General features: G+C 51.1%; 1 protein-coding gene across 6 annotated transcripts in view; it reads right to left on the bottom strand.

The window, feature by feature from the left end:
• Positions 1 to 19,472, bottom strand: part of HDAC7 (histone deacetylase 7) — a 219,339-nt gene that overhangs the window by 96,293 nt on the left and 103,574 nt on the right. For 2 of the 6 annotated variants that reach the window (XM_075902093.2, XM_075902094.2), the window contains exon 2: positions 18,906 to 18,968. In XM_075902093.2, the coding sequence (XP_075758208.1) occupies positions 18,906 to 18,968 (63 nt within the window). Of the gene's footprint in view, positions 1 to 18,905; positions 19,421 to 19,472 lie in introns of those variants that run through there. The other 4 variants (XM_089774722.1, XM_075902095.2, XM_075902092.2 and 1 more) reach the window with 3 other exon arrangements.

The raw sequence follows: 19,472 nt of genomic DNA, 5'->3' as shown, positions 1-19,472 counted from the left end.
CCATGGCGCCCGCGGGGGCATTTGAATGCGCCCGCCAGGTGCTCGGGGCTGGCCTGGCCCCGGGTGCGCGGCGCTCAGCGGGGGGCGGGGGGGAGCGCCAGCCCAGGGCGCGCGGCGGGGGGGGGGCGGGCGCGGGGAGCGGGGGGGGCGGCGCGCCGGCCCCAGTCACGCGGCGCTTGAGGGGGGGAGCTCCGCCCCCGGGCGCGCACGTGTCCCCGCCCCCTGGCACCCAGCGGGCGAACGGCCACGCCCTCTGGCGCCCGACAACCTGAAAAGGTTGGGGACCACTGCTCTAAGCACTGGTTCCGGCCAGCCTTAACTTCGGTTCAGGGTCCACTCAATGTGCACATGCTATTTCGAATTAGCAAAATGCTAATTCGAATTAGTTTTTAGGTCTAGATGCACTAATTCGAATTAGCTTAGTTAGAATTAACTAATTCGAATTAAGTTAGTTCCAATTAGTGCTGTAGTGTAGACATACCCTAAGACTCAAAGCACAGCTAAGTCAGGACCAGGGCGCTCTGCATGGAAACCAGCAAGTCTAACATTGCATGCAAGCAGTCACATGGCCTCAGAATAGGGCCCCCAGTCACTGGAAAAGGCTAATGAGTGTAGCAAGCCTTTCAATGCAGCTAGTCTGCACTGGCAATAACACTGAAAGTCCACTTGGGAATCTGCCAAAATCATTTCCCACAGCCCCCGTTTTCACATACCCTGGAAAAAGACAACCTATGCAAGAGAAACACTAAGCCTCTCCCCAGGAAACAGCTTCCTAGGAAACCAGATTCGACTATAAAGTGACTGTCTCCAACCATGTGTCTGTGCAGTGCCTAGCATAATGGGGATCTAATCTCAATTGTGACTCAGTGCTACAGAAACACAAATACGATTAAAGCAATACCTTCATCATATAAGGGCTTCACACAAGTGCTAGCTCTGAGCTAGAAAACGACTCACCACCTGCTGAAAAGCCCTTCTGCTGTGCATTCCAGCTGTAGAAAAAGCTTTTCACCTACAAAGAAAACAGGCCACTCTGTATGTACAGAAGTCCCCACTGTAACCCTAGTACTGGAATGGCCTGAAAGAGGGAGTGGAGTCACTCCAGCCAGTTTGCACTTTTGTTACTGGAAGGAAATGTGTTAATAGAAACTTGAACAATGGAGCCTCTTCTCACAGCGCTTCAGAACTGCACTCTGCTCCCTGCTCTGCGGCACTGTACTGGAAAGAAAGCCTCTTTTATCCCGACTCAGTAGCCACCGGAGCGCTTACGAGAGTCCAGAAGAAGCAATTCTGTATTGAGAAACAGAGCCCAAGGCACTTGGGAGGAAATAGGCAGGGAACGCCTTCAGAGATGACCTTTGACACTGCTTTGATCTCTGATGGGCTCCAAACTCTCAAGCATCCAGTGAAAGAATCTCAACTTCAGTAAACTGTGCATTTGAAGCCTTCTGTGATGCCCGGACTTGCTACGGATCTTATCAAACACTCAAATATTCACTGTCCAGACCCATAAGACAGGGACCCACCTAGGGTTACCAACCCCCCGGTTTCACCAGGAGTCTCCCAGAATCATTCCCTATCACCTTGAGGCTACTTCAGCCAAACTGGGTAGATCTGAGGCGCTAACAGTTCAGGAGCACAGTAAGGCGAAGGCAGGATCCCTTATGTGCCTTCGGTCTGACTCTGCACCTCTCCCGGAAGCATCTGGTGCCATCCCTAGGACCCCTGTGGTAGGTCAGTAGATGTCCGCATGCTGCACCCGCCCCAAATGCCAACTCCAGAGCTCTAATTGGCCAAGAACTGTGGCCAATGGGAGCTGTGGGAATGATGGCTGCGGGCAATGGCATAAGGAGACTCTCTCCCCAGCAGGAACTGGTGCCAGCAGGGTGTGTTAGTCGCTTTTGGGAGCCGCCCAAGATAAGCACTATCCTCACCTCCTCCTGCACCCCAACCCAGTGTCCCAGCCCAGAACTCACATGCTGAATCCAAATTCTCTCTCAGCCCACACCCTGCACCCCTACCTGCACCCAAACCCTCTCTGAGCCCACACCCTGCACCCCACCCTGAACCCCCTCTCACAGCCCATACCCTGCACCCCTTCCTGCACCCCCTCTCACAGCCCATACCCTGCACCCTTTCCTGCACCTAACCCCCCTCTCAGGGTATGTCTACACTACCCCGCTAGTTCGAACTAGCGGGGTAATGTAGGCATACCGCACTTGCAAATGAAGCCCGGGATTTGAATTTCCCGGGCTTCATTTGCATAAGCGGGGAGCCGCCATTTTTAAAACCCCGCTGGTTCGAACCCCGTGCAGCGCGGCTACACGGGGCTCGAACTAGGTAGTTCGGACTAGGATTCCTATTTCGAACTACCGGTACACCTCGTGGAACTACCTAGTTCGAGCCCCGTGTAGCCGCGCTGCACGGGGTTCGAACCAGCGGGGTTTTAAAAATGGCGGCTCCGCGCTTATGCAAATGAAGCCCAGGAAATTCAAATCCCGGGCTTCATTTGCAAGTGCGGTATGCCTACATTACCCCGCTAGTTCGAACTAGCGGGGTAGTGTAGACATACCCTAATAGAGCAACAATGCCAGAGCAGCTCCAAAGAACAGATTATATGACAAATGTGTCTAATGAAACAGGGTAATCAACTATTAGAAAAGCATGCTCATCTCTCCTGGCAGGCATCCTTTTCCAGCATCCTCATCACTGGCCTTGGAGCCAGAGTCAGAACTCCAAGGGAAGCTATGAATCAGTCTGAACCAGCAATCGTTCTGCATCCAGCGCCATCAGTTAGCACAGATCATCTGCACCAACCCAGTAAGAAGTGGATTTGAAACTTCCTGTGCCAGAAGCTCCAGTCCTATCCCTGCACCTTGATTCAGTCTCCTGTGCCCAGAATTGCCTTCTTCCCTCCCAGGGCCCACAGGAGAACTGTCAATGAGTAGCCCTGTCAATACACAGCCACTGCCAGAGAAGGGAAGTCACACAGGCTAACCATTCAGGAATACACTCCAGTAAGTGACAGTTCACTAATGAGGCAAATATCCCGAGCCTTGTTGCAAATTCCTACATTGAACAATGTGCAGCTGGTCCCTCTCCTGTCTTTCATTCTCCACATCCATTCTGGCTCCCATCATGCCATGCACGCATCCAGTCATTGCTCCTGCAGCACAGACACCTCTGCCAGGAGCAGCTGGCTTAGAAACCATTCAGCAAAGTGCGTGGCATCCTGTTGGGTCATTTTGGCTGTGTCTGGCTGAGTCTAAACGCCAATCTCCAGGGCTCTTATTTCACACCTCTGTGTTTGCAGCGCTTTTGCTGAAGGAGCACAGTGGGGGTTTGAGATTGCAGGGGGAGATAAGTGTTGCTATGAAATGTAAGCAAAAGTATTATATGGGGCATAATTCACAATCATTTCTCCCTACAGTCTTGAATTCATGGCTATTGGGTAATGTGGCTTGCTCAACTAACCAGTGAGCTAAGAATAGAAACTGTGAAACAAAACCTGTCAGGATTGGCAGCTATTTCAGGTGCATTTGGCTGGTGGGACAGAATGACATAACAGGACAGGAGGAGGAAGCTGCTTGTGACACATCTGTAACCTCAGAGAGACATGGACAAGGTTAGGCATTGCCATTATGTGTGCTCCTCAGACACAGCATAGCAGGGACTAGGTCCGGATGTGCTGTGACAGTCTGTCATGGCAGAATCAGGCTCTCTTATAGGAGGGAACTATGGGCCTGCATCTGAGGCCACGTCTACACTATGGAAACTAGGCCAGTACAGCTGGTAGCTAAGGCAGCGTACCTGCCCACAGCCTACAGCGAGGGAAGGGATTTTTGCACCACTGCCTAGCAAGGGCAGTGAAATAATCCTTCCATCTACCTGACTGGGTCTGCACCTGGTGTTGGATTAGCTCAGGGATTTTCCATGCCCCTGAGCACCATATATGACAGCCTAAATGTTAAATGTAGACTAGACCTGACCCTGGTTGATTTCCAGGAATGATCCAGCTCAGGATTCCAGACACAGCGTAATGTGTGAAGGGCCCCGGGGCGATTACTGTGTTAGACACACAGCACCTTCCTAGCTGACCCTCTTCTGTCACAGCACAACAGACAAAGCAGCAGGAGATGCAGGGGTGATGAGCAGGGACCAGGGCAGAGACTCTTCAATGCAGTTCGAGTGTACACTTATGACAAGAAGAGGCCGGTCATGCCCATAGCAGGATACCAAACACAGCCTGCAGGCTGCATCCAGCCCCAGGGCCCTTCTTTCAACCCTCAATCCACCTGCAGGCCACTGAGCTGCCATCAGCCACCAGCTATCAAGCAGCCCTCTTCAGGCACCCATCTCTGCCTAGGATATAACAGTGTAGTCGATTAAACAATTAATCGATAAACAAAAGCTTAGAGGTTAATGCTATAGACTACACCCATTCCCCTTCCCCCGCCCTTGCCAGTAAATTTTTTAGCAGGCTGGCCAGCAGCCCAGCTCAGTCCCAGCTCGTGCTGGGTCTGGGAGCTCAGATGCCCCCTAGACAGAGGCTGCTGCCACCCCACTCTGCTGCCTCTTTGTCAGAGGCAGCATCACAGGACAGCAGGCAGCCAGTCCATGAGGGGAGCTGGGTTTTAAACTGGCTTGCCTCGCAGACCAGCTCCCGCCTGGCACCCGGGGCTGATGTTCTGCTACGGAGGCAAAAGCAGAGTGTCAAGGGGCTCCTCAGGAGTGAGGCCTGGGCGCACTGGCTACAGGCTCCGCTTCCAGGAACTGTCGAATAGTCGACTAACTGATAAGAATTCATGGTTACTCGACTATTCAATTAACCGATATTTGACATCCCTACCTCTGCCCCAGCCTCCTGACCTTCACTGAACCTGAAGACTTGAGCTACTGTTCTCCCCAGTGTAAGGAAATGGGAGATATTCCTTCAGGGAGGAAGGGCAGGGGACTGGACTCAGTGACCTCTCGAGGGCCCTTCCAGGTCTAGTGTTCCATGACTCTATTCCTAAAGATGAGAGGAGGTCACAAAAGTGCTGGGGAAAAGAGGGAAAATATCACAACTGTGGGGAAAGGGGGCCCCTGACTGGGCAAGAGGAAGAGAGGGATCAAACAAGCATTTACTCTACACCATCTTTAACCAGGAGAGCCTGGCTGGAGAGGCTCCTTCTGCAGCAGGACAAGTCCAAACCATTAGCCTCTTGCCAGTGAGTTCTCTGTTCCCCTTTTCAGAGAAAAAGCCACGCAGCTCCCCCCACGGCAGGTTCAGTTCACTGCCCCACAGTGCACTCTTGGGAGGGACAGCTCAGGACATGCAGGGCTGCAGCCTCCAGCCACGCAGAGGACTCTTCCCAGTGAAAGAACAGAGCCAGCTGGGAGCTCCCCATAGCCGTTCCAGCCCTCTTTGGAGGGCACAGCTCTGCAGAACCGGGAGCTAGTGCAAAACCCTGCCCCAGCCCCAGCGGAGCTAAGGCAGAGCGGCAAGAAGGGGCTGGCCAGTCTGAGGCTAGCCGGAGGCTGCAAGGAAGGGCCCTGGGCCTGGATCTAATCTGCAAGGCCTCCTCAGTTGTGGAGGAAAGGGGGGGTCTGGGAGTAAGAAAGGTGAGGGGTGGGGAAGCAGGGAGGCCTGTGAGCTGGGGAGGGAGGGGAAGTGTCTACTCATTGCAGGAAGTGAGCCGAGGTGGGAGTTACAGCACAGAGCTACTGAGGGAGGGAGCCCCACCCTGTGCAATTGGTTTATCTTTTCGGGAGCTCAAAGATACAGGGGAGAGCACGCAAGCAAAAATAAATTATTTCCAGTTTGGGGGCAAGGGATCTTGCATGCCAGCCACAGTCCTGGCCTCCCAGCTTTTTTGCCCACCACCAGCCACCACTTGTGAGTAACAGAGTAAGAGCTAACTGCTGCAATTCAGCTCCCATGCACCCGAGTGCTTACACTAGGGTGACTGAACACCCTGGCTAGCTGGGCAGCACTGTCCAGAAATGGACATTTCAAGACTAAGTTCCAGGCTGAATGATTCCAGGAGCATTCATTCCGGATTCCCTGTGGCACTGCTCTGTGCCTGCCCCAGGCTTGGGGTGGTGCCAGCTACTCCCGGGGAGGGAGGAGGCTGAGGTGGGCCTTAACCTTCCTTTGTCACAGGACCCTAATCCCTGGATGGCATGCTGGGGAGGGGGGAGAGGGAAGGGACAGGAGCTCTTCTCTAAGGCACCCCAGCCCCACACCCAGAGCAGCAAGGTCTGGGCTTCCCCACAGTGGCCCACACTCCCTCCTTGGCCCAGCCCCAGCTTCTGACCCGACTAGATGGCATGGCCTTGGGAAGAGGAGGATCAGGGGCCACAGAGGGGTCCTGGCTCCTGCACATGTCTCACTTTTGTATTCTGAAAAAGGTGGTGACCCTAACTTAGAACATGCTTAAGTTTGACATTCACAGGCTTGATTGGGGCGATGGGGTGCACTGCCCAGGTTCCAGCAGGACCCCAAATACACCCAACTTGCTTGGGATTCACACACGTGTGTACAATGTTAAGGGTCTGTCCTGGCCTTTGCCTCAGGGAGCCTGAAATACTGTGGTGTCTGGTTTTCCTATGGCATTCCCAGCAGTTACGAACTGACAGTTCATAGCAAGACTGGATCTTTCTTGATTGTAACCCCAACAATCACTCCTTGAGGTATTAAAAGAATAGCAAACACAAATACACAGATACTGCCAACTGCAGCTACCTTTGTCATGTGTACACGAAGCACATAACTGGACGTGTCTGATTTAGTGACATAAATTCACAGCCATGAAAAACATGTCATGGACTGTGAAATCTAGTTCACACCTGAAATCTGCCCTATACTGGGCAGATTTCACGTGACGGGGGGAGGGAAACCAATATTTCTCAAATTGGGGGTCCTCACCCAAAAGGGAGTTGCGGGGTGGAGGGGATGTCATAGTATTGCCACCCTTACTTCTGTGCTGCCTTCAGAGCTGGGCAGATGGAGAGCAGCTGCTGTTAACCGGGTGCCCAACTCTGCAGACAACAGTGCAGAAGGAAGAGTGGCAATGCCACACTATGCTACCTTTTCTGTGCTGCTGCTGGCAGGGACTCCACCTTCCAAGCTGGGCTCTTGGCCATACCCACTGCTCTCCACGTGCCCAGCTCTGAAAGCAGTGGCGCTACCACCAGCAGTGCAGTAGTAAGGGTAGCTGTACTGCAATCTCCCCTTCAATAACCTTGTGACCCTCCCTTCTCCAATTCTTTTATTGGTCAGGTCCCCTTTAATTACAACAATGTGAAATTTCAGATTTAAATGACTAAAATTACAGGCAGTCCCCGACTTACGCGGATCCGACTTATGTCGGATCCGCACTTACGAACGGGGCTTTTCTCGCCCTGGAGCTCGCGGGCGGCGGGACCACCCAGAGCGCAGCGGTCCTGCCACCGCGTCCTCCGGGGCGAGAAAAGCTGCTCCGGGTCTCCCTGGTGTGCTGGGGGGGACTCCCCAGCACAGCAGGGAGACCCGAGCAAAGCCGCACAGGCGGCGGGGTCCCCCACCTGTGCGGCTTTGCTCCTGTCTCCCTGGTATGCTGGGGGGGAGTCCCCCCCAGCACAACAGGGAGACCCGAGCAAAGCCGCACAGGCGGCGGGACCCCACTGCCCGTGCGGCTTTGCTCCTTTGCCCTGGAGCAAAGTCGCACAGGCGGCGGGGTCCCCCGCCTCTGAGGCTTTGCTCCTGTCTCCCTGCTGTGCACAAAGGAGCAAAGCCGCACGGGCAGCGGGGTCCCGCCGCCTGTGCGGCTTTGCTCGGGTCTCCCTGCTGTTCTGGGGAATTCCCCCCCAGCACAGCAGGGAGACAGGAGCAAAGCCGCAGAGGCAGCGGGACCTCTGCGCCTCCGCGGCTTTGCTCGGGTCTCCCTAGTCTGCTGGGGGGGGAGGGGCGCAGCTAGTGCCCCCCCCCCCCAGAAGACCAGGCTTTTGTTGCGGGACGCCTGGGGTAGAGCAGCTGGGGTGCTGCCTGGTTGGTCCTGCGGGGACCTACCCAGCAGCGCCCCAGCTGTTCTGTCCCAGGAGTCCAGATTCAGCCGCTGTTGAAACTGATCAGCGGCTGATTCCAGGAAGCTGGGGGCAGAGCAACTCTGCCTAGGGCTTCCTGTAGTCAGCCGCTGATCAGTTTCAGCAGCGGCTGAATCTGGAGCCAGTTTCCGACTTACATACAAATTCAACTTAAGAACAAACCTATAATCCCTATCTTGTACGTAACCCGGGGACTGCCTGTATAACCTTTGTTATTTTTAAAAGCCTATGACCATGAAATTGACCAAAATGGACCATGAGTTTGTTAGGGCCTTTTGCCTAACCACATGCACATGATTATAGGCAGCGCTGCCAACAAGGAATTAAGTTATTTATTACCTGTATTACAGTAGCCACTAGCAGCACTTGTCATGGATCAGGACCCACTGTGCAGATGATGTATGAACACCCAAAACACAATTCTTGCCCCAGGGAGCTTGGTCTGTCCATCTGTTGCTCCTACTCCCTATGGCTACATCTACACTGCCGGGGGGGGTTTCGGCAGAAGATATGCAAATCGCACTCTCATTTGTACATCTTCTGCCGATCTTTTTTGCGGAAGAGGTTTTGCTGCTAAAAAGCACCGTGTAGACGGGGCCACTTGTCGGGGAAAAAACCCTGTTGTGTGTCCCCATCACTAAGACAGAGAATTACAGACCTGATCCAATTGTACCAAAGGAAGGAACTTCTGGGCAAAAATAAGTTCCTGTTTGGTTTGGACAGACTTTGGTGACAGAGTCTCAGAGGCGGAGCCATGTTAGCCTGAAGTTGCAAAAACAATGAGGAGTCTTGTGGCACCTTAGAGACAAAATCCACAGAATTCCTCGTTTTGAATGACAGAGGCTACTGTGGGTATGAACATGGCTTCTCAGGGGAAAGCCAGAGCTGGGAATCAGGGGAAAGAAGAAGGGGAGAGGATGGGTTCTTTTGTTTTAGATGTAAAACAAAGGTTTAGCAAACAGTCCTTCAGGCAGGAGGAACCTGCATGGAGAGCTGGAGGCCACAGCAGACTGTGTTGGATCTGATGACAAATGTTTACAAGTCAAGACTGGCTCCACCCTAGCATGGAGAATGCAGGAACTACATCATACAACTATGGTTCACCCAATATGAACTCTGCTCCGCTCGGGACTTGCAAGACCTTTCAGAAGGAGTCCATTAGATCCCAGGTGGCAACAACTCTGTCCAGTTTGTGGGGCAATGGACAGAGCTCCTGCTTTTACAGACTCTAAGCAGATATGTCAAAAGAGGCACAGGGCCATTCCTTGGGCCCAAACCAACTCCAGGGCACTACAGCATCCCAACCTGCCCTGCTGGACAGCCCTGGTGACACTCACCCAAGAGGCATCCACCTGCCTCACGAGACCTCTCCAAACAATTGTGTGTACTCCAGCTCTACATCCATTACAACAGCTTCCTCCATTAGCTCTTTGAATGGAGACTTCAAACAATTATAGCTAGAAGTAAGGTCCAGGGGAAGAAAGTCATTTTGGAGGTATCAGTTAGGAATAGGTGACAGGCCTGTGTAAATATCCCTCTTGAAACACTATTGGAGGAGCAGGCACACCACATCCAATTTCCCTTCTAATCGTGCAGGAGACAGTGACTAGCCCCGCAGAGCAGAGCCAGCCACAGGCCCCTCACAGCGAGAAGATTCAGCACCACTGCACTGATTTGATCATATTTCCATATCCATCACCAGTAGGAGGGGATTATTCTGCTCTAATCTTGCAATTGGATCAGCTGAGATTCTGCCAGGGTAGCAGCCCCAGTTTGTAAGCCCTTCAAGCTAGGGCAGTGTGAAGTATCAGCACAAACTGGTGGTGCTGAATAGCAACCACGAATGAGTGCTGGAGGGCTAAGTTTGAAAACTAAAAGCCACATCACTTCAGCTCCTCAAATAAAGCAGCTTTCATTAGGAGCCCAGTGCCCCCAGATACTGCTGGCATGGTACGTTTCACCTTCTCTGCCGAATTAAACAATAAAATATCTTGGAATTTGGAAACCAGTACAAATGCCACCTCCCCCTCTCCCAGCATGCACAGCTTCCATGACTGCATCCAATAGGAGTTACTCTTTGAGAGCCACCAGGCTCCCTGGATATTTATACTTGGAGCACTGCAAATCTATCCACTTTGTATCTGCAGCCACACATATGGGCAGTGTCTACACTGGCACCCTTTTCCAGAAATGCTTAAAATGGAACAGTTTTCCATTATAAGTATTTCCGGAAAAAGCGCGTCTACATTGGCAGGATGCTTTTCCAGAAAAGCACTTTTTCCGGAAAAGCGTCCGTGGCCAATATAGACGCGCTTTCCCGCAAAAAAGCCCCGATCGTCATTTTCGCGATCGGGGCTTTTTTGCGGAAAAGACTACTGTGCTGTCTACACTGGCCCTTTTCCGGAATAGGTTTTCCGGAAAAGGACTTTTGCCCGAACGGGAGCAGCATAGTTTTTCCGGGAAAGCACTGACAATTTTACAGTAGATCGTCATTGCTTTTCCGGAAAAGCAAGCGGCCAGTGTAGACAGCTTTCAAGTTATTCTGGAAAAGCACCTGCTTTTCCGAAATAAGTGGCTCAGTGTAGACACAGCCATGGATGCAGGGATCCACAGCTCATTTTTGCGCATATGGATGCAGATACACATTGGCTGTGTCTACATTGGCACCCTTTTCCGGCAAAGGGATGCTAATGAGACAAGTCGGAATTGCAAATGCCGTGGGAATTCCTCTTAAAATCAGGAATAAGGAATCTTCTGGAAAAGGCTTTATTTTCTGAAAGATCCCGTCTAGACTGGCGCTTTTCTCCGGCAAAGGCCCAAGCCGGAAAAAAGCGGCAGCCATGTTCATGCAAATGCCGCAGGGGATATTTAAATCCCCCGCGGCATTTGCAATTCCGACTTGTCTCATTAGCATCCCTTTTCCGGAAAAGGGTGCCAATGTAGACACAGCCAAACTGAAAATTTGCAGATATCTCCTTTATCTCCATGAGTATCCTCATTCGTGGGTGTTAATGCAGATATCTGCAGCTCATTTTTGAAGCCAGAGATATGGATGCAGATACAAATTTTGTATCCACACAGGACTCTATTAATATCCTTTCTAAAACACTGTAAACCAGTGTTTCTTAAACTTTAAGACCGAGGAACACTGAACAATAATTTGTTTTTTATGAGGAACACCAAGGATTTTTTGTTGAGCAGGGGGAAAGTTATTGATTAAAAAAAAAAAAAAGTTGCTTGCCCCTTTAAGGATGGCCATTTTGAACTCTATTGTTTTTCGCAGCACACCTCCAACTGCCTCGCGGCACACCGGTGTGCCTCGGAACACAGTTTAAGAAACACTGCTGTAAACAGAGACTCCCCGCGCATGATGCCCAGTAAGTGTCCTCCCTAGTCCCACCCATTCATTCACCCTCTCCCTTTCTTTCCCAGATCCCTCGGCTCCCCTAGAATTCACACCTTCTCCCTCCAAAGTCTCTGGGCCTGATTTGCTCTGGATCCTGTGCCATGTGTGACCATTTAAACCAGTGCAAAGCAACTGCAGATTAGGTACAAGACACTACCAAGTCAAAACAGTTCCTTCCCAACATCACTGCACGCTTTGTATTACTTTTAGTGCTGGTTACATAGCTGAAACCATCTGTGCAATGCAATTCATTTGGAGCGTAGTATGTTATTTGGAGGAGCAGGGTGGGAGAGGACACTCTACACTGATGTAAAATACTCAGGTGCTCAGGTTTGACAGGTCTGTTGTTCCAGGTACAAATGCTGTCTATGTCAGAGTCCATCTCTGTGGGAAGCTGCATCAGGTAAATCCATAACTCAGTGTGTCTGTGCCCCAGGCAACACACTGGGGGTGCAGAGACACTACGGGAGTATTCATAACAGCAAGGGAAGGGAAAAGAAAAAGAGCCCCCAGGGTGGCATTTTTATTCATATGAATTTGCATAACAGCAGCATCTAGAGGCCCCAGGCAAGATCAGTCTCCCATTGTGCCCGGTTCTCCACAGGCAGCATGAGCGATACAATCAATTGACTAGACAAACAAAGGAGGGAGAGAGAGATAATTTGCTAGTGGATAGAGGATGGTGCCCAGCCTCTAAGGCACAAGATGGGATTAAGGACAGACCAGAACCCATCTGGAGGAGTTGTGAGGCTTCATCATTGATAGTCCAATTGAACCAAGTCCTGCCCCTCCCTTATCTAACAACTGGCACCAGGCTCGGCCCTCCAGGGATAATGCTGCTTTGGAGCATCTGGCATTGGGTCCATCAGCCATGGGAAGGAGAACTCGGGGAGAAAGAATCCACAGGACTGTGGCCGTTATGTCAGAACACGGCTGTAAGTCAGAAGGCACCACATTTCCATCCTCTTCGGGATTTATTTACTGGAACGTCTGCCTCACCATCACAGAACAAAACAGACAGAGCAGATGCTGCTTCCCGACCCCATCCTGCCAAGGGTTAACTTGCTCTTGGTCAGCACCAATCTTCTGAGATGTGCTTGGGAATTTTCCAAGGCCAATTAAGAGCCTGCCACCTGGGTTCCAGCTGCTATTTATAACATGAATAATGGAACCAGGAACCCACCCAAGCATACCAGCTCCATTTGTTATAGCTAAACTTGAACCTCAGAGGTTGTGTCCAGCAGCCTGGAGTGTTTGCTTACTCCCAGTTCACCTTCAGCATAAGATTAGCAACTGCTAGAGAAGGCACAGTTGGGAAGTCTGGGAGACCAGCCCACAGAGCAGCATGAGCTCCCAGTTAGAGGCAGAACTAGTGACTCAGCAGAGGGCTCTGCTCTGCTCTAGTCCCTGGGCTCACACTTCTGCCTCTGGTCCCAGGAAGGAACTGGTTTTCTCACTCTCCTGCTAGGTCTTGTCTTTTACACCAAGCAGGTCTACATTAGGAAATTAGGTCGGTTCAACTACATTGCTCAAGAGGGTAAAAATTCAAACTGCTGAGCAACTCATTAAACCAGCCTAACTCCTGGTGTAAAATGCGCTAAGCTGACAGATGAATTCTCCCATCAGCATTGTGGGCTATGGGAGAAGTTCTCCTGTCAGTGTAACGACCCCACTGCGTAGACCTGTCCTAGAGTGTAAGCTCTCCTGGGAGGGATTACTGTTTGCTGTAAGTTTATATGGTACCTAGCACGATGGGCCCCAAACTGGCTAGCCTCTCTATTAAATAAGCAGGCTCCTAATCCCATTCCTCAGCACTTGGCTCAACAGAAGAGAAGTTGGTAGTTAAAAAACCATCATGCAGAAAGTCACAGGAGACAGCTATGTTCCTGGATACTTCCTTTGGGGGCTGCATGTCCCAAGCAAACCATCACAATGGTTTCACTGTCCCAGACAATGCACATACCACCATGGTATTCCAGAGCGACAGAAGTGATGCACTCAGCAGACTCCAGGCCCACTTGCCACTGGATCTCCTACCAATTATCAGCACATTCAGCCAGCCCTTTTTCATTGCTGTTGCTGATTTTTCACTCTATTCCATCTCTGCCCCACAGCTAATGGCACGGCAGCTCAAGGGCAGGACCAAGACAGAACCGCCTCTTTCACCTCATGCCCTGTAGTTTTCGAGGGCCTGGGCACTCATAGCTGCTCCTGGCTTTTCTTCATTGTCTTGAATGGGCACTGAGCTCCTTCCCCTACAGGAAGCCAGTCAAACCCATTGTAAGGGAAGCTGAAAATGCAGAATTGGATGTAATGGGGTCTAGAGGCTTTGAACCCCTTTGATTCTGCAGTCACAGTCAGTCAAACATTCTGAGGCAAGGCCGACCAGCTGGGACGAGGCTTTTCAGGCTCAGCCAGGCCATGAAATTCTTTCAGCTTTTCTCACTTTCCCATGGTAACCAACTGCATGAGAAACACAGCCAGGATGGGGTTAATATGAGCACAACAAACAAAGCTGGTGACAGGAAAAGAGGTATTCTTGCCTCAGGACTTCAGGGAGTGCAGCTGAGATAATGAAACACAGACACTGGGAAGTGCTCTGAACACAACTGCTCTGAGGAGTGACTCACCTCCCCATTCTGCACTGGCTGGCTCCCCTCCTTGTCCCCAGTGGCTGCAGCTGGACTGAACACTGCACAGTAATGGAGTGGCAGAGCTCAGAACAGAGACCAGCCATGGGGCCAGAGGCAGAGGAGCCCTGTCCATGCTGGGAAGAGCAATGGGTAACAAACCGATCCAAAAAGCAAGTCTTGGGACAAGCAGAGAAGGCGATTCCAGCCCCTGTGGGCTGTGCAGGAACACAAGGGGAGCACAGAAAGGGACTGTGGGAGCTAGAAATGAGACAAGAGTCTAAGTGGCGGAGACTGTCCCCACTGCCAGGGCAGGATCTTGCTCCCCTAGAGGAGCCAGCATTAGCTCTGACACTGACATCAGAGTACGGATAAAAGCCCAAGCTGAACCTGTCTCATCCCATGGCCCAGTCTGCAATGGATCAGAAGGGAGACACATTCCTGCCCTCCACACAGAGCTGAGCAAAGATGAGGCAGAGAGAGTGGAAGCTGCTGTAGTGCACACACCAAGGTGCTGGGAGGCTGAGGGTGTAGCAGGGAAGTCAACCTATAAGAGGGAACCAGGCTGACAAGATGGAAGAAGTTGCTTTATCTGGCACACTGCAATGCTGCCAACTCATGATTTTTTTACTCAGACGATTCATGGGTTCCTCCAAAAGTCCATGCTGGATTCAGGGGGTCCCAAGGCAATCTAAACCTTCATTTTTTAAAAAAAGGGTTTCTAGCCTTCCTGACTACAAGAAAAAGCTTTAGAGCATGACATCCCCCTTCCTCCTCCCCAAAGCTCCAATATTTTTAAAAATCTGCTTTTTGGAGCCTGACTACTGATGTGTGAATCGTTGTGGATGGTGTAACATTCTTTGTGCTTTGCCCCCATGTGTGTAAATTACACCAGTTTACACTCATGCCAACTAACCAATACATGATTAGCACCACCATTCACATCCCCACAGACATTACCACATTGAGCCCCAAACTACTTTGACTAGAACAACTTCAGCTCCTTGACAGAGACAAGACCAAACTCCCCATTCCAGACACAAATTAGGGTTTTATTTTAAGCCACAGGCTGTCTGAAATGTAAACATACACTGAGGACCAAAAATCCAAGCTCTGAGGCCTATGCACTAGCAACAAAACTGATCTGAATTCCTTGTCTCCACATAAAGCAAAATGCAAATGCAGACCCAGGGGCTCATGTGAGCAGAGAAGGCTCATTACTAAAGGCTTGCCTACACTTACACTAAGCCTTGCTTAGTGAAGATGCTACCTACACAGCATGCCAGCTAATCATGAATATTCCCACCTCCCCAAAAGGCAACAGCAGCTATGTCACTGCCATAAAACACTGTTTACACTTGGGTTTAGGTCAGTGGTGTGGTGTTCCAGACTCCTGAGTGAGGTAGTTATACTGACATAATTTGGCAGTACAGACCAAATCCTGGTCTGGATCCTATTATGTAGTATCTGTATTCCAGAACCACTGAATGGTTCCAGAGCATATCAGAACTCCATTGTTCTGGGCACTAAATGAGCACTGGAGAGCTTCCAGTCTACACTCAGACCAGATAGAACAAGCTGGTATAAGAAACAAGTGGAAAGAGTGTGCACATGCATGCGCATGCATGACTCCTAACTTTACCCCCTCCCCAGGATAAGAGACCCAGAAACATGTGGCTGCATGGAATGGCTTTGTCCATTTACTCAGTTGAAGCTTGTAATAAATTAACCCACCGGAGATATTAGCAAGGTCAGAAATCCCTGTTGATAAGATCTAAACTGCCCTGACCCGTTTCCCCGGAATCAAACCAAAGCTCCAAACCTTTTCTGACATGCAAACTATCTGGCTTCTGTTTTGTTTTCACTCTCTCTTGCTTCCTACTCACATCAGGCAGCTGAATAGGAAATGCTGAAATCCCAAGAGTGGCTCAGTCCAAATTAGGAAATACTGGAGATCTTCCAAGAAAGCCTGTGGTTTCCAGGCTGAAGAGCTGTGCACACATCTGGTCATAGGCATCACATTCTTATCTCCACAGAATGTGAGCCCCACCCTTCCCTGCCCAGGCCCAGAAATAAAGTACACAGCTGGGAACAGAAGGAAAGCACACCTGAAGGGCCGGTCACTGCACCCTATACTGGGAGATATTCAGGAAGAAATAAATCTAACTACAGTATGTTCCATTGCCCAGGGCTGTCACATGCCCCAGGTGGTTGGGACACTAGGTTCTCCCAAACTCAGAGAAGGACACTGCTTACCACACACATGCAGGAATGTCAATTTCAGATCATTCTAAATTCCCATATTAGCAACTGTGTGAGAGTTCCAGAGAAGCACTGTCCCTCTTGGAATGATGCCCTTTCTCTCTCATGCAGCCAGTGCCTCTGACCAGCACACAGCATGGAGGTTTCAGCTGCAAGTGCTACAGTGAGAGATCCTAACAATAGCACATAACATGACACTGATGTCCGTCAGGGAGTGGAGAGGGCCTGGTGCAAGATCTGCCAATGGTTCTCAACCTGTTTACCATTGTGGGCCACATCCAATGCCCTGAGGATGTCACATGGGCCACAGTTCTAGGCTGATTGAGCCCCAGGTGGAGAACCACTGCTAGTCTCTTCCTATCTCTGCTTAATGCACTCTGGGCAGATGTAGATCTCTACATAAAGTGGGCCCTCTTCTTGCCCAGCACATGCACACCTGAGCCAAGCCTCACCCCGTTGGCACAGCATTATCACTTTGCAGAAATCCCTGAATGCAGTCTAGTTACAGGGTTGGGCAGAATATCTCTCCAATTCCCCCATTTGACGCGCAAAAGCCATGCTGACGTGGGAGTTGCTGGAAACTCAGTTGTTATGGTGCATCAGCAGTCACAAAACAGTGCAAGACCTGGATGCCGGAGGCATTATAGTGACATTTCCATTCCCAAGGCAGAGCCACACACACCTCCTATAGAGTACAGGTACCACCAATGCTACCCACTAGTCAGCTCCAGACACCCATACAGACACAGCCTGGTACAACAAGACTCAAATATGGCTACAAATAGCCATTTGTGGGGGCTCTGAGGTACTGTAAGCTGCGCCTGTCCCTTTCTATACAAAATGTCACAGAAGAATCTCAGCCAAAGCATCCAAGAAGGGCACAGTTGCCAACTCTTGCAATTTTATCATGAGTCACATGATAGCTCATGTTTTTCCTTAAAGCTCCATCCAGCTCCGGCAGTCAAACAATTATGAGTTCTCAGTTTTCATGTTAAAAAGAAAGTGTAAGTTTCCACCCCTCCTAGGTGTTGTAAAAACACTTGACAATACAATTCCTGAAGACTTAAAAAAACAAACCCAGAAGTCAAATAAAGAGACCCAAGTTTATTATTTTTCATGATTTTAAGGTACTCGATTTGGGGGCGAGGAGCTTGCGCATCCTTGGGTTTGCAATATTTGTGTAGTTAGTGAACTGAAGTGTGGGGCTTGGCTACATGGGGACACTCGGTACAGTTAAAATGAAGCTATGACGTTAATGCTCGTTAAAACTCCTGTGTGGATGGTCTCATTCAGAAGCGGCCTTTGTTCACTGCAGCATTTGCCAGGGGTTGATTCACATTAACATCACGGATTCCAAAGGCAGAAGGGCCCGTTTTGATCTCTAGTCTGACCTCCTGTATAACACTGGCCACAGAAGTTTCCCACAATAATTACAGGACCAGATCTTTTAGAACATTCATTCAAGGATTCAAGCTTAATTGGCCTTAATTTTCCTGACAGTCCTGCATAGACACGCCTGGGAATTATTCACTCTCTAGGACATCCATTAAGGTGCCAGAGATGCACTGGGCTCAGTTGGATACTCCTTAATCTGGACATTCCCTTACATCTATGTCCAATGCAGCATCCAGCTAGGGTTAAAAATGCACCCTCCTTGTTCATGGCAGAGATGCCATCAAACGCACAATCCCCAGCCCATCTGACACCAAGATGGCACCACAACAGCCTACTACAGAACCAGGCAGTGGACATAACACTCATTGCACACTGTCCACCACAAAAAAAAAAAAAAAAAAAAAAAGACCCCAGACACAAACTCCTACTTGCATCATACAGGATGAGACTGGATGTTTCTGTGGCATCCTGCATCAGATACAGTCCCAACTCCTGACTGACTTCACCTGAGCCAGACACATGGTGTTCAGGCTTCCAAGAGCATAAGCAAAGCAACAAACCTCCAGAAAGCCTGCTTCTTAGTTTCCAGATGGGTGAAACATCCTGTCTGCCTTGGATTGGATTTCTCGAATTACCACCCCAATGTTCTGCTTTGCAGAGACTTGGTGCCTGGGCCTCCCTGATGTCCTGGCTTGGAGAACTCCCGCTCTGTGCAAGCAAGGCAGAGGACACATCTCCCCTAGTCTACGGCCTTCTGTTGGTCTAGGCCTTGGGCTCTCCCTTACACCAACAGCCCTGCCTGCCATACCCAGCCAGGAAGACTGCTCTTGGGAAAAGAAAGCCTGCCCCTTTTCCAGGAGCTGCCCCCTCTCTGAACATGGGACCCAGGGAATCCCACCTCTCAGTGGTTAAAGGCCTCCTCTCCAGCCAGGGGAAAAGAGGAGGAAATCCCAGGGGCTGGTTGACTAAGTCCATTGCATGTGGCAGGGCCTAGTCATGTGGGGAGATACAAAAATAGCTCAATCTCCTTTCTCATTTCCCTTTTCTCTGCATCCCAAGCGCAGCCTCCCTGCTCTGCTCTGTGAGCGCCGCGCGAGGTGCCCTGGCTCTGCACCCGGGGACGGCGGGGGGGGGGTGTCACTTACTTTGGCTGGAGGAGCCGCTCCCTTGGGCCACGCTCACACTCGCTTCTCCGCCTTTAATTCCATCTGGGGAGAAAACAGAATCCGACTCGTAAATGGTGTTGAGCATCGGATGTAGCCCTGGCATGGAGCCTGCTGCCGGAGCCCCGGGCCGGGGAGGGTCAGCGGGGCATCTCAGCCATCACAGCCCAGGCAGCGGGCGCTCAGCGCCGGGCTCGGCAACTCTCGCATCCAGGCAGCTGCTTCCTGCCGGAGGCTCCTTCAGCTGGAGGAGGGGCAGGGCGAAGGGGCTTCCCTGGGTGCCATGATCTCAGCCCCGCGGCAGCTCTCAGGGACCAGCGAGAAAGCGAACACCGCCCATCCCCGTGCGCTCCGCGCCGGGCTTCCCGCGGCCGATCCACCTGCGGCGGCCTCGCCCCAGCCCGGGCCAGGCGCAGAAATAGCTCGGGGTGGGGCTCGCCCCAAAATAGCCCGAGCGCAGAAGCCGGGCTCCGAGAGGGCAGGGAGGAGGAAAAAAAAGTTGCATTGTTTGCGAAGGAGGCTCGCGATTGGCCGGGCCGCAGCCAATGG

Source organism: Pelodiscus sinensis, chromosome 31, assembly GCF_052426305.1.
Source record: "Pelodiscus sinensis isolate ZL-2025 chromosome 31, ASM5242630v1, whole genome shotgun sequence".
In the NCBI taxonomy this organism is placed as follows: domain Eukaryota; kingdom Metazoa; phylum Chordata; order Testudines; family Trionychidae; genus Pelodiscus; species Pelodiscus sinensis.
The sequence above is the reverse complement of the archived record's forward strand: the minus strand, read 5'-3'. Positions and strand labels throughout refer to the sequence as shown.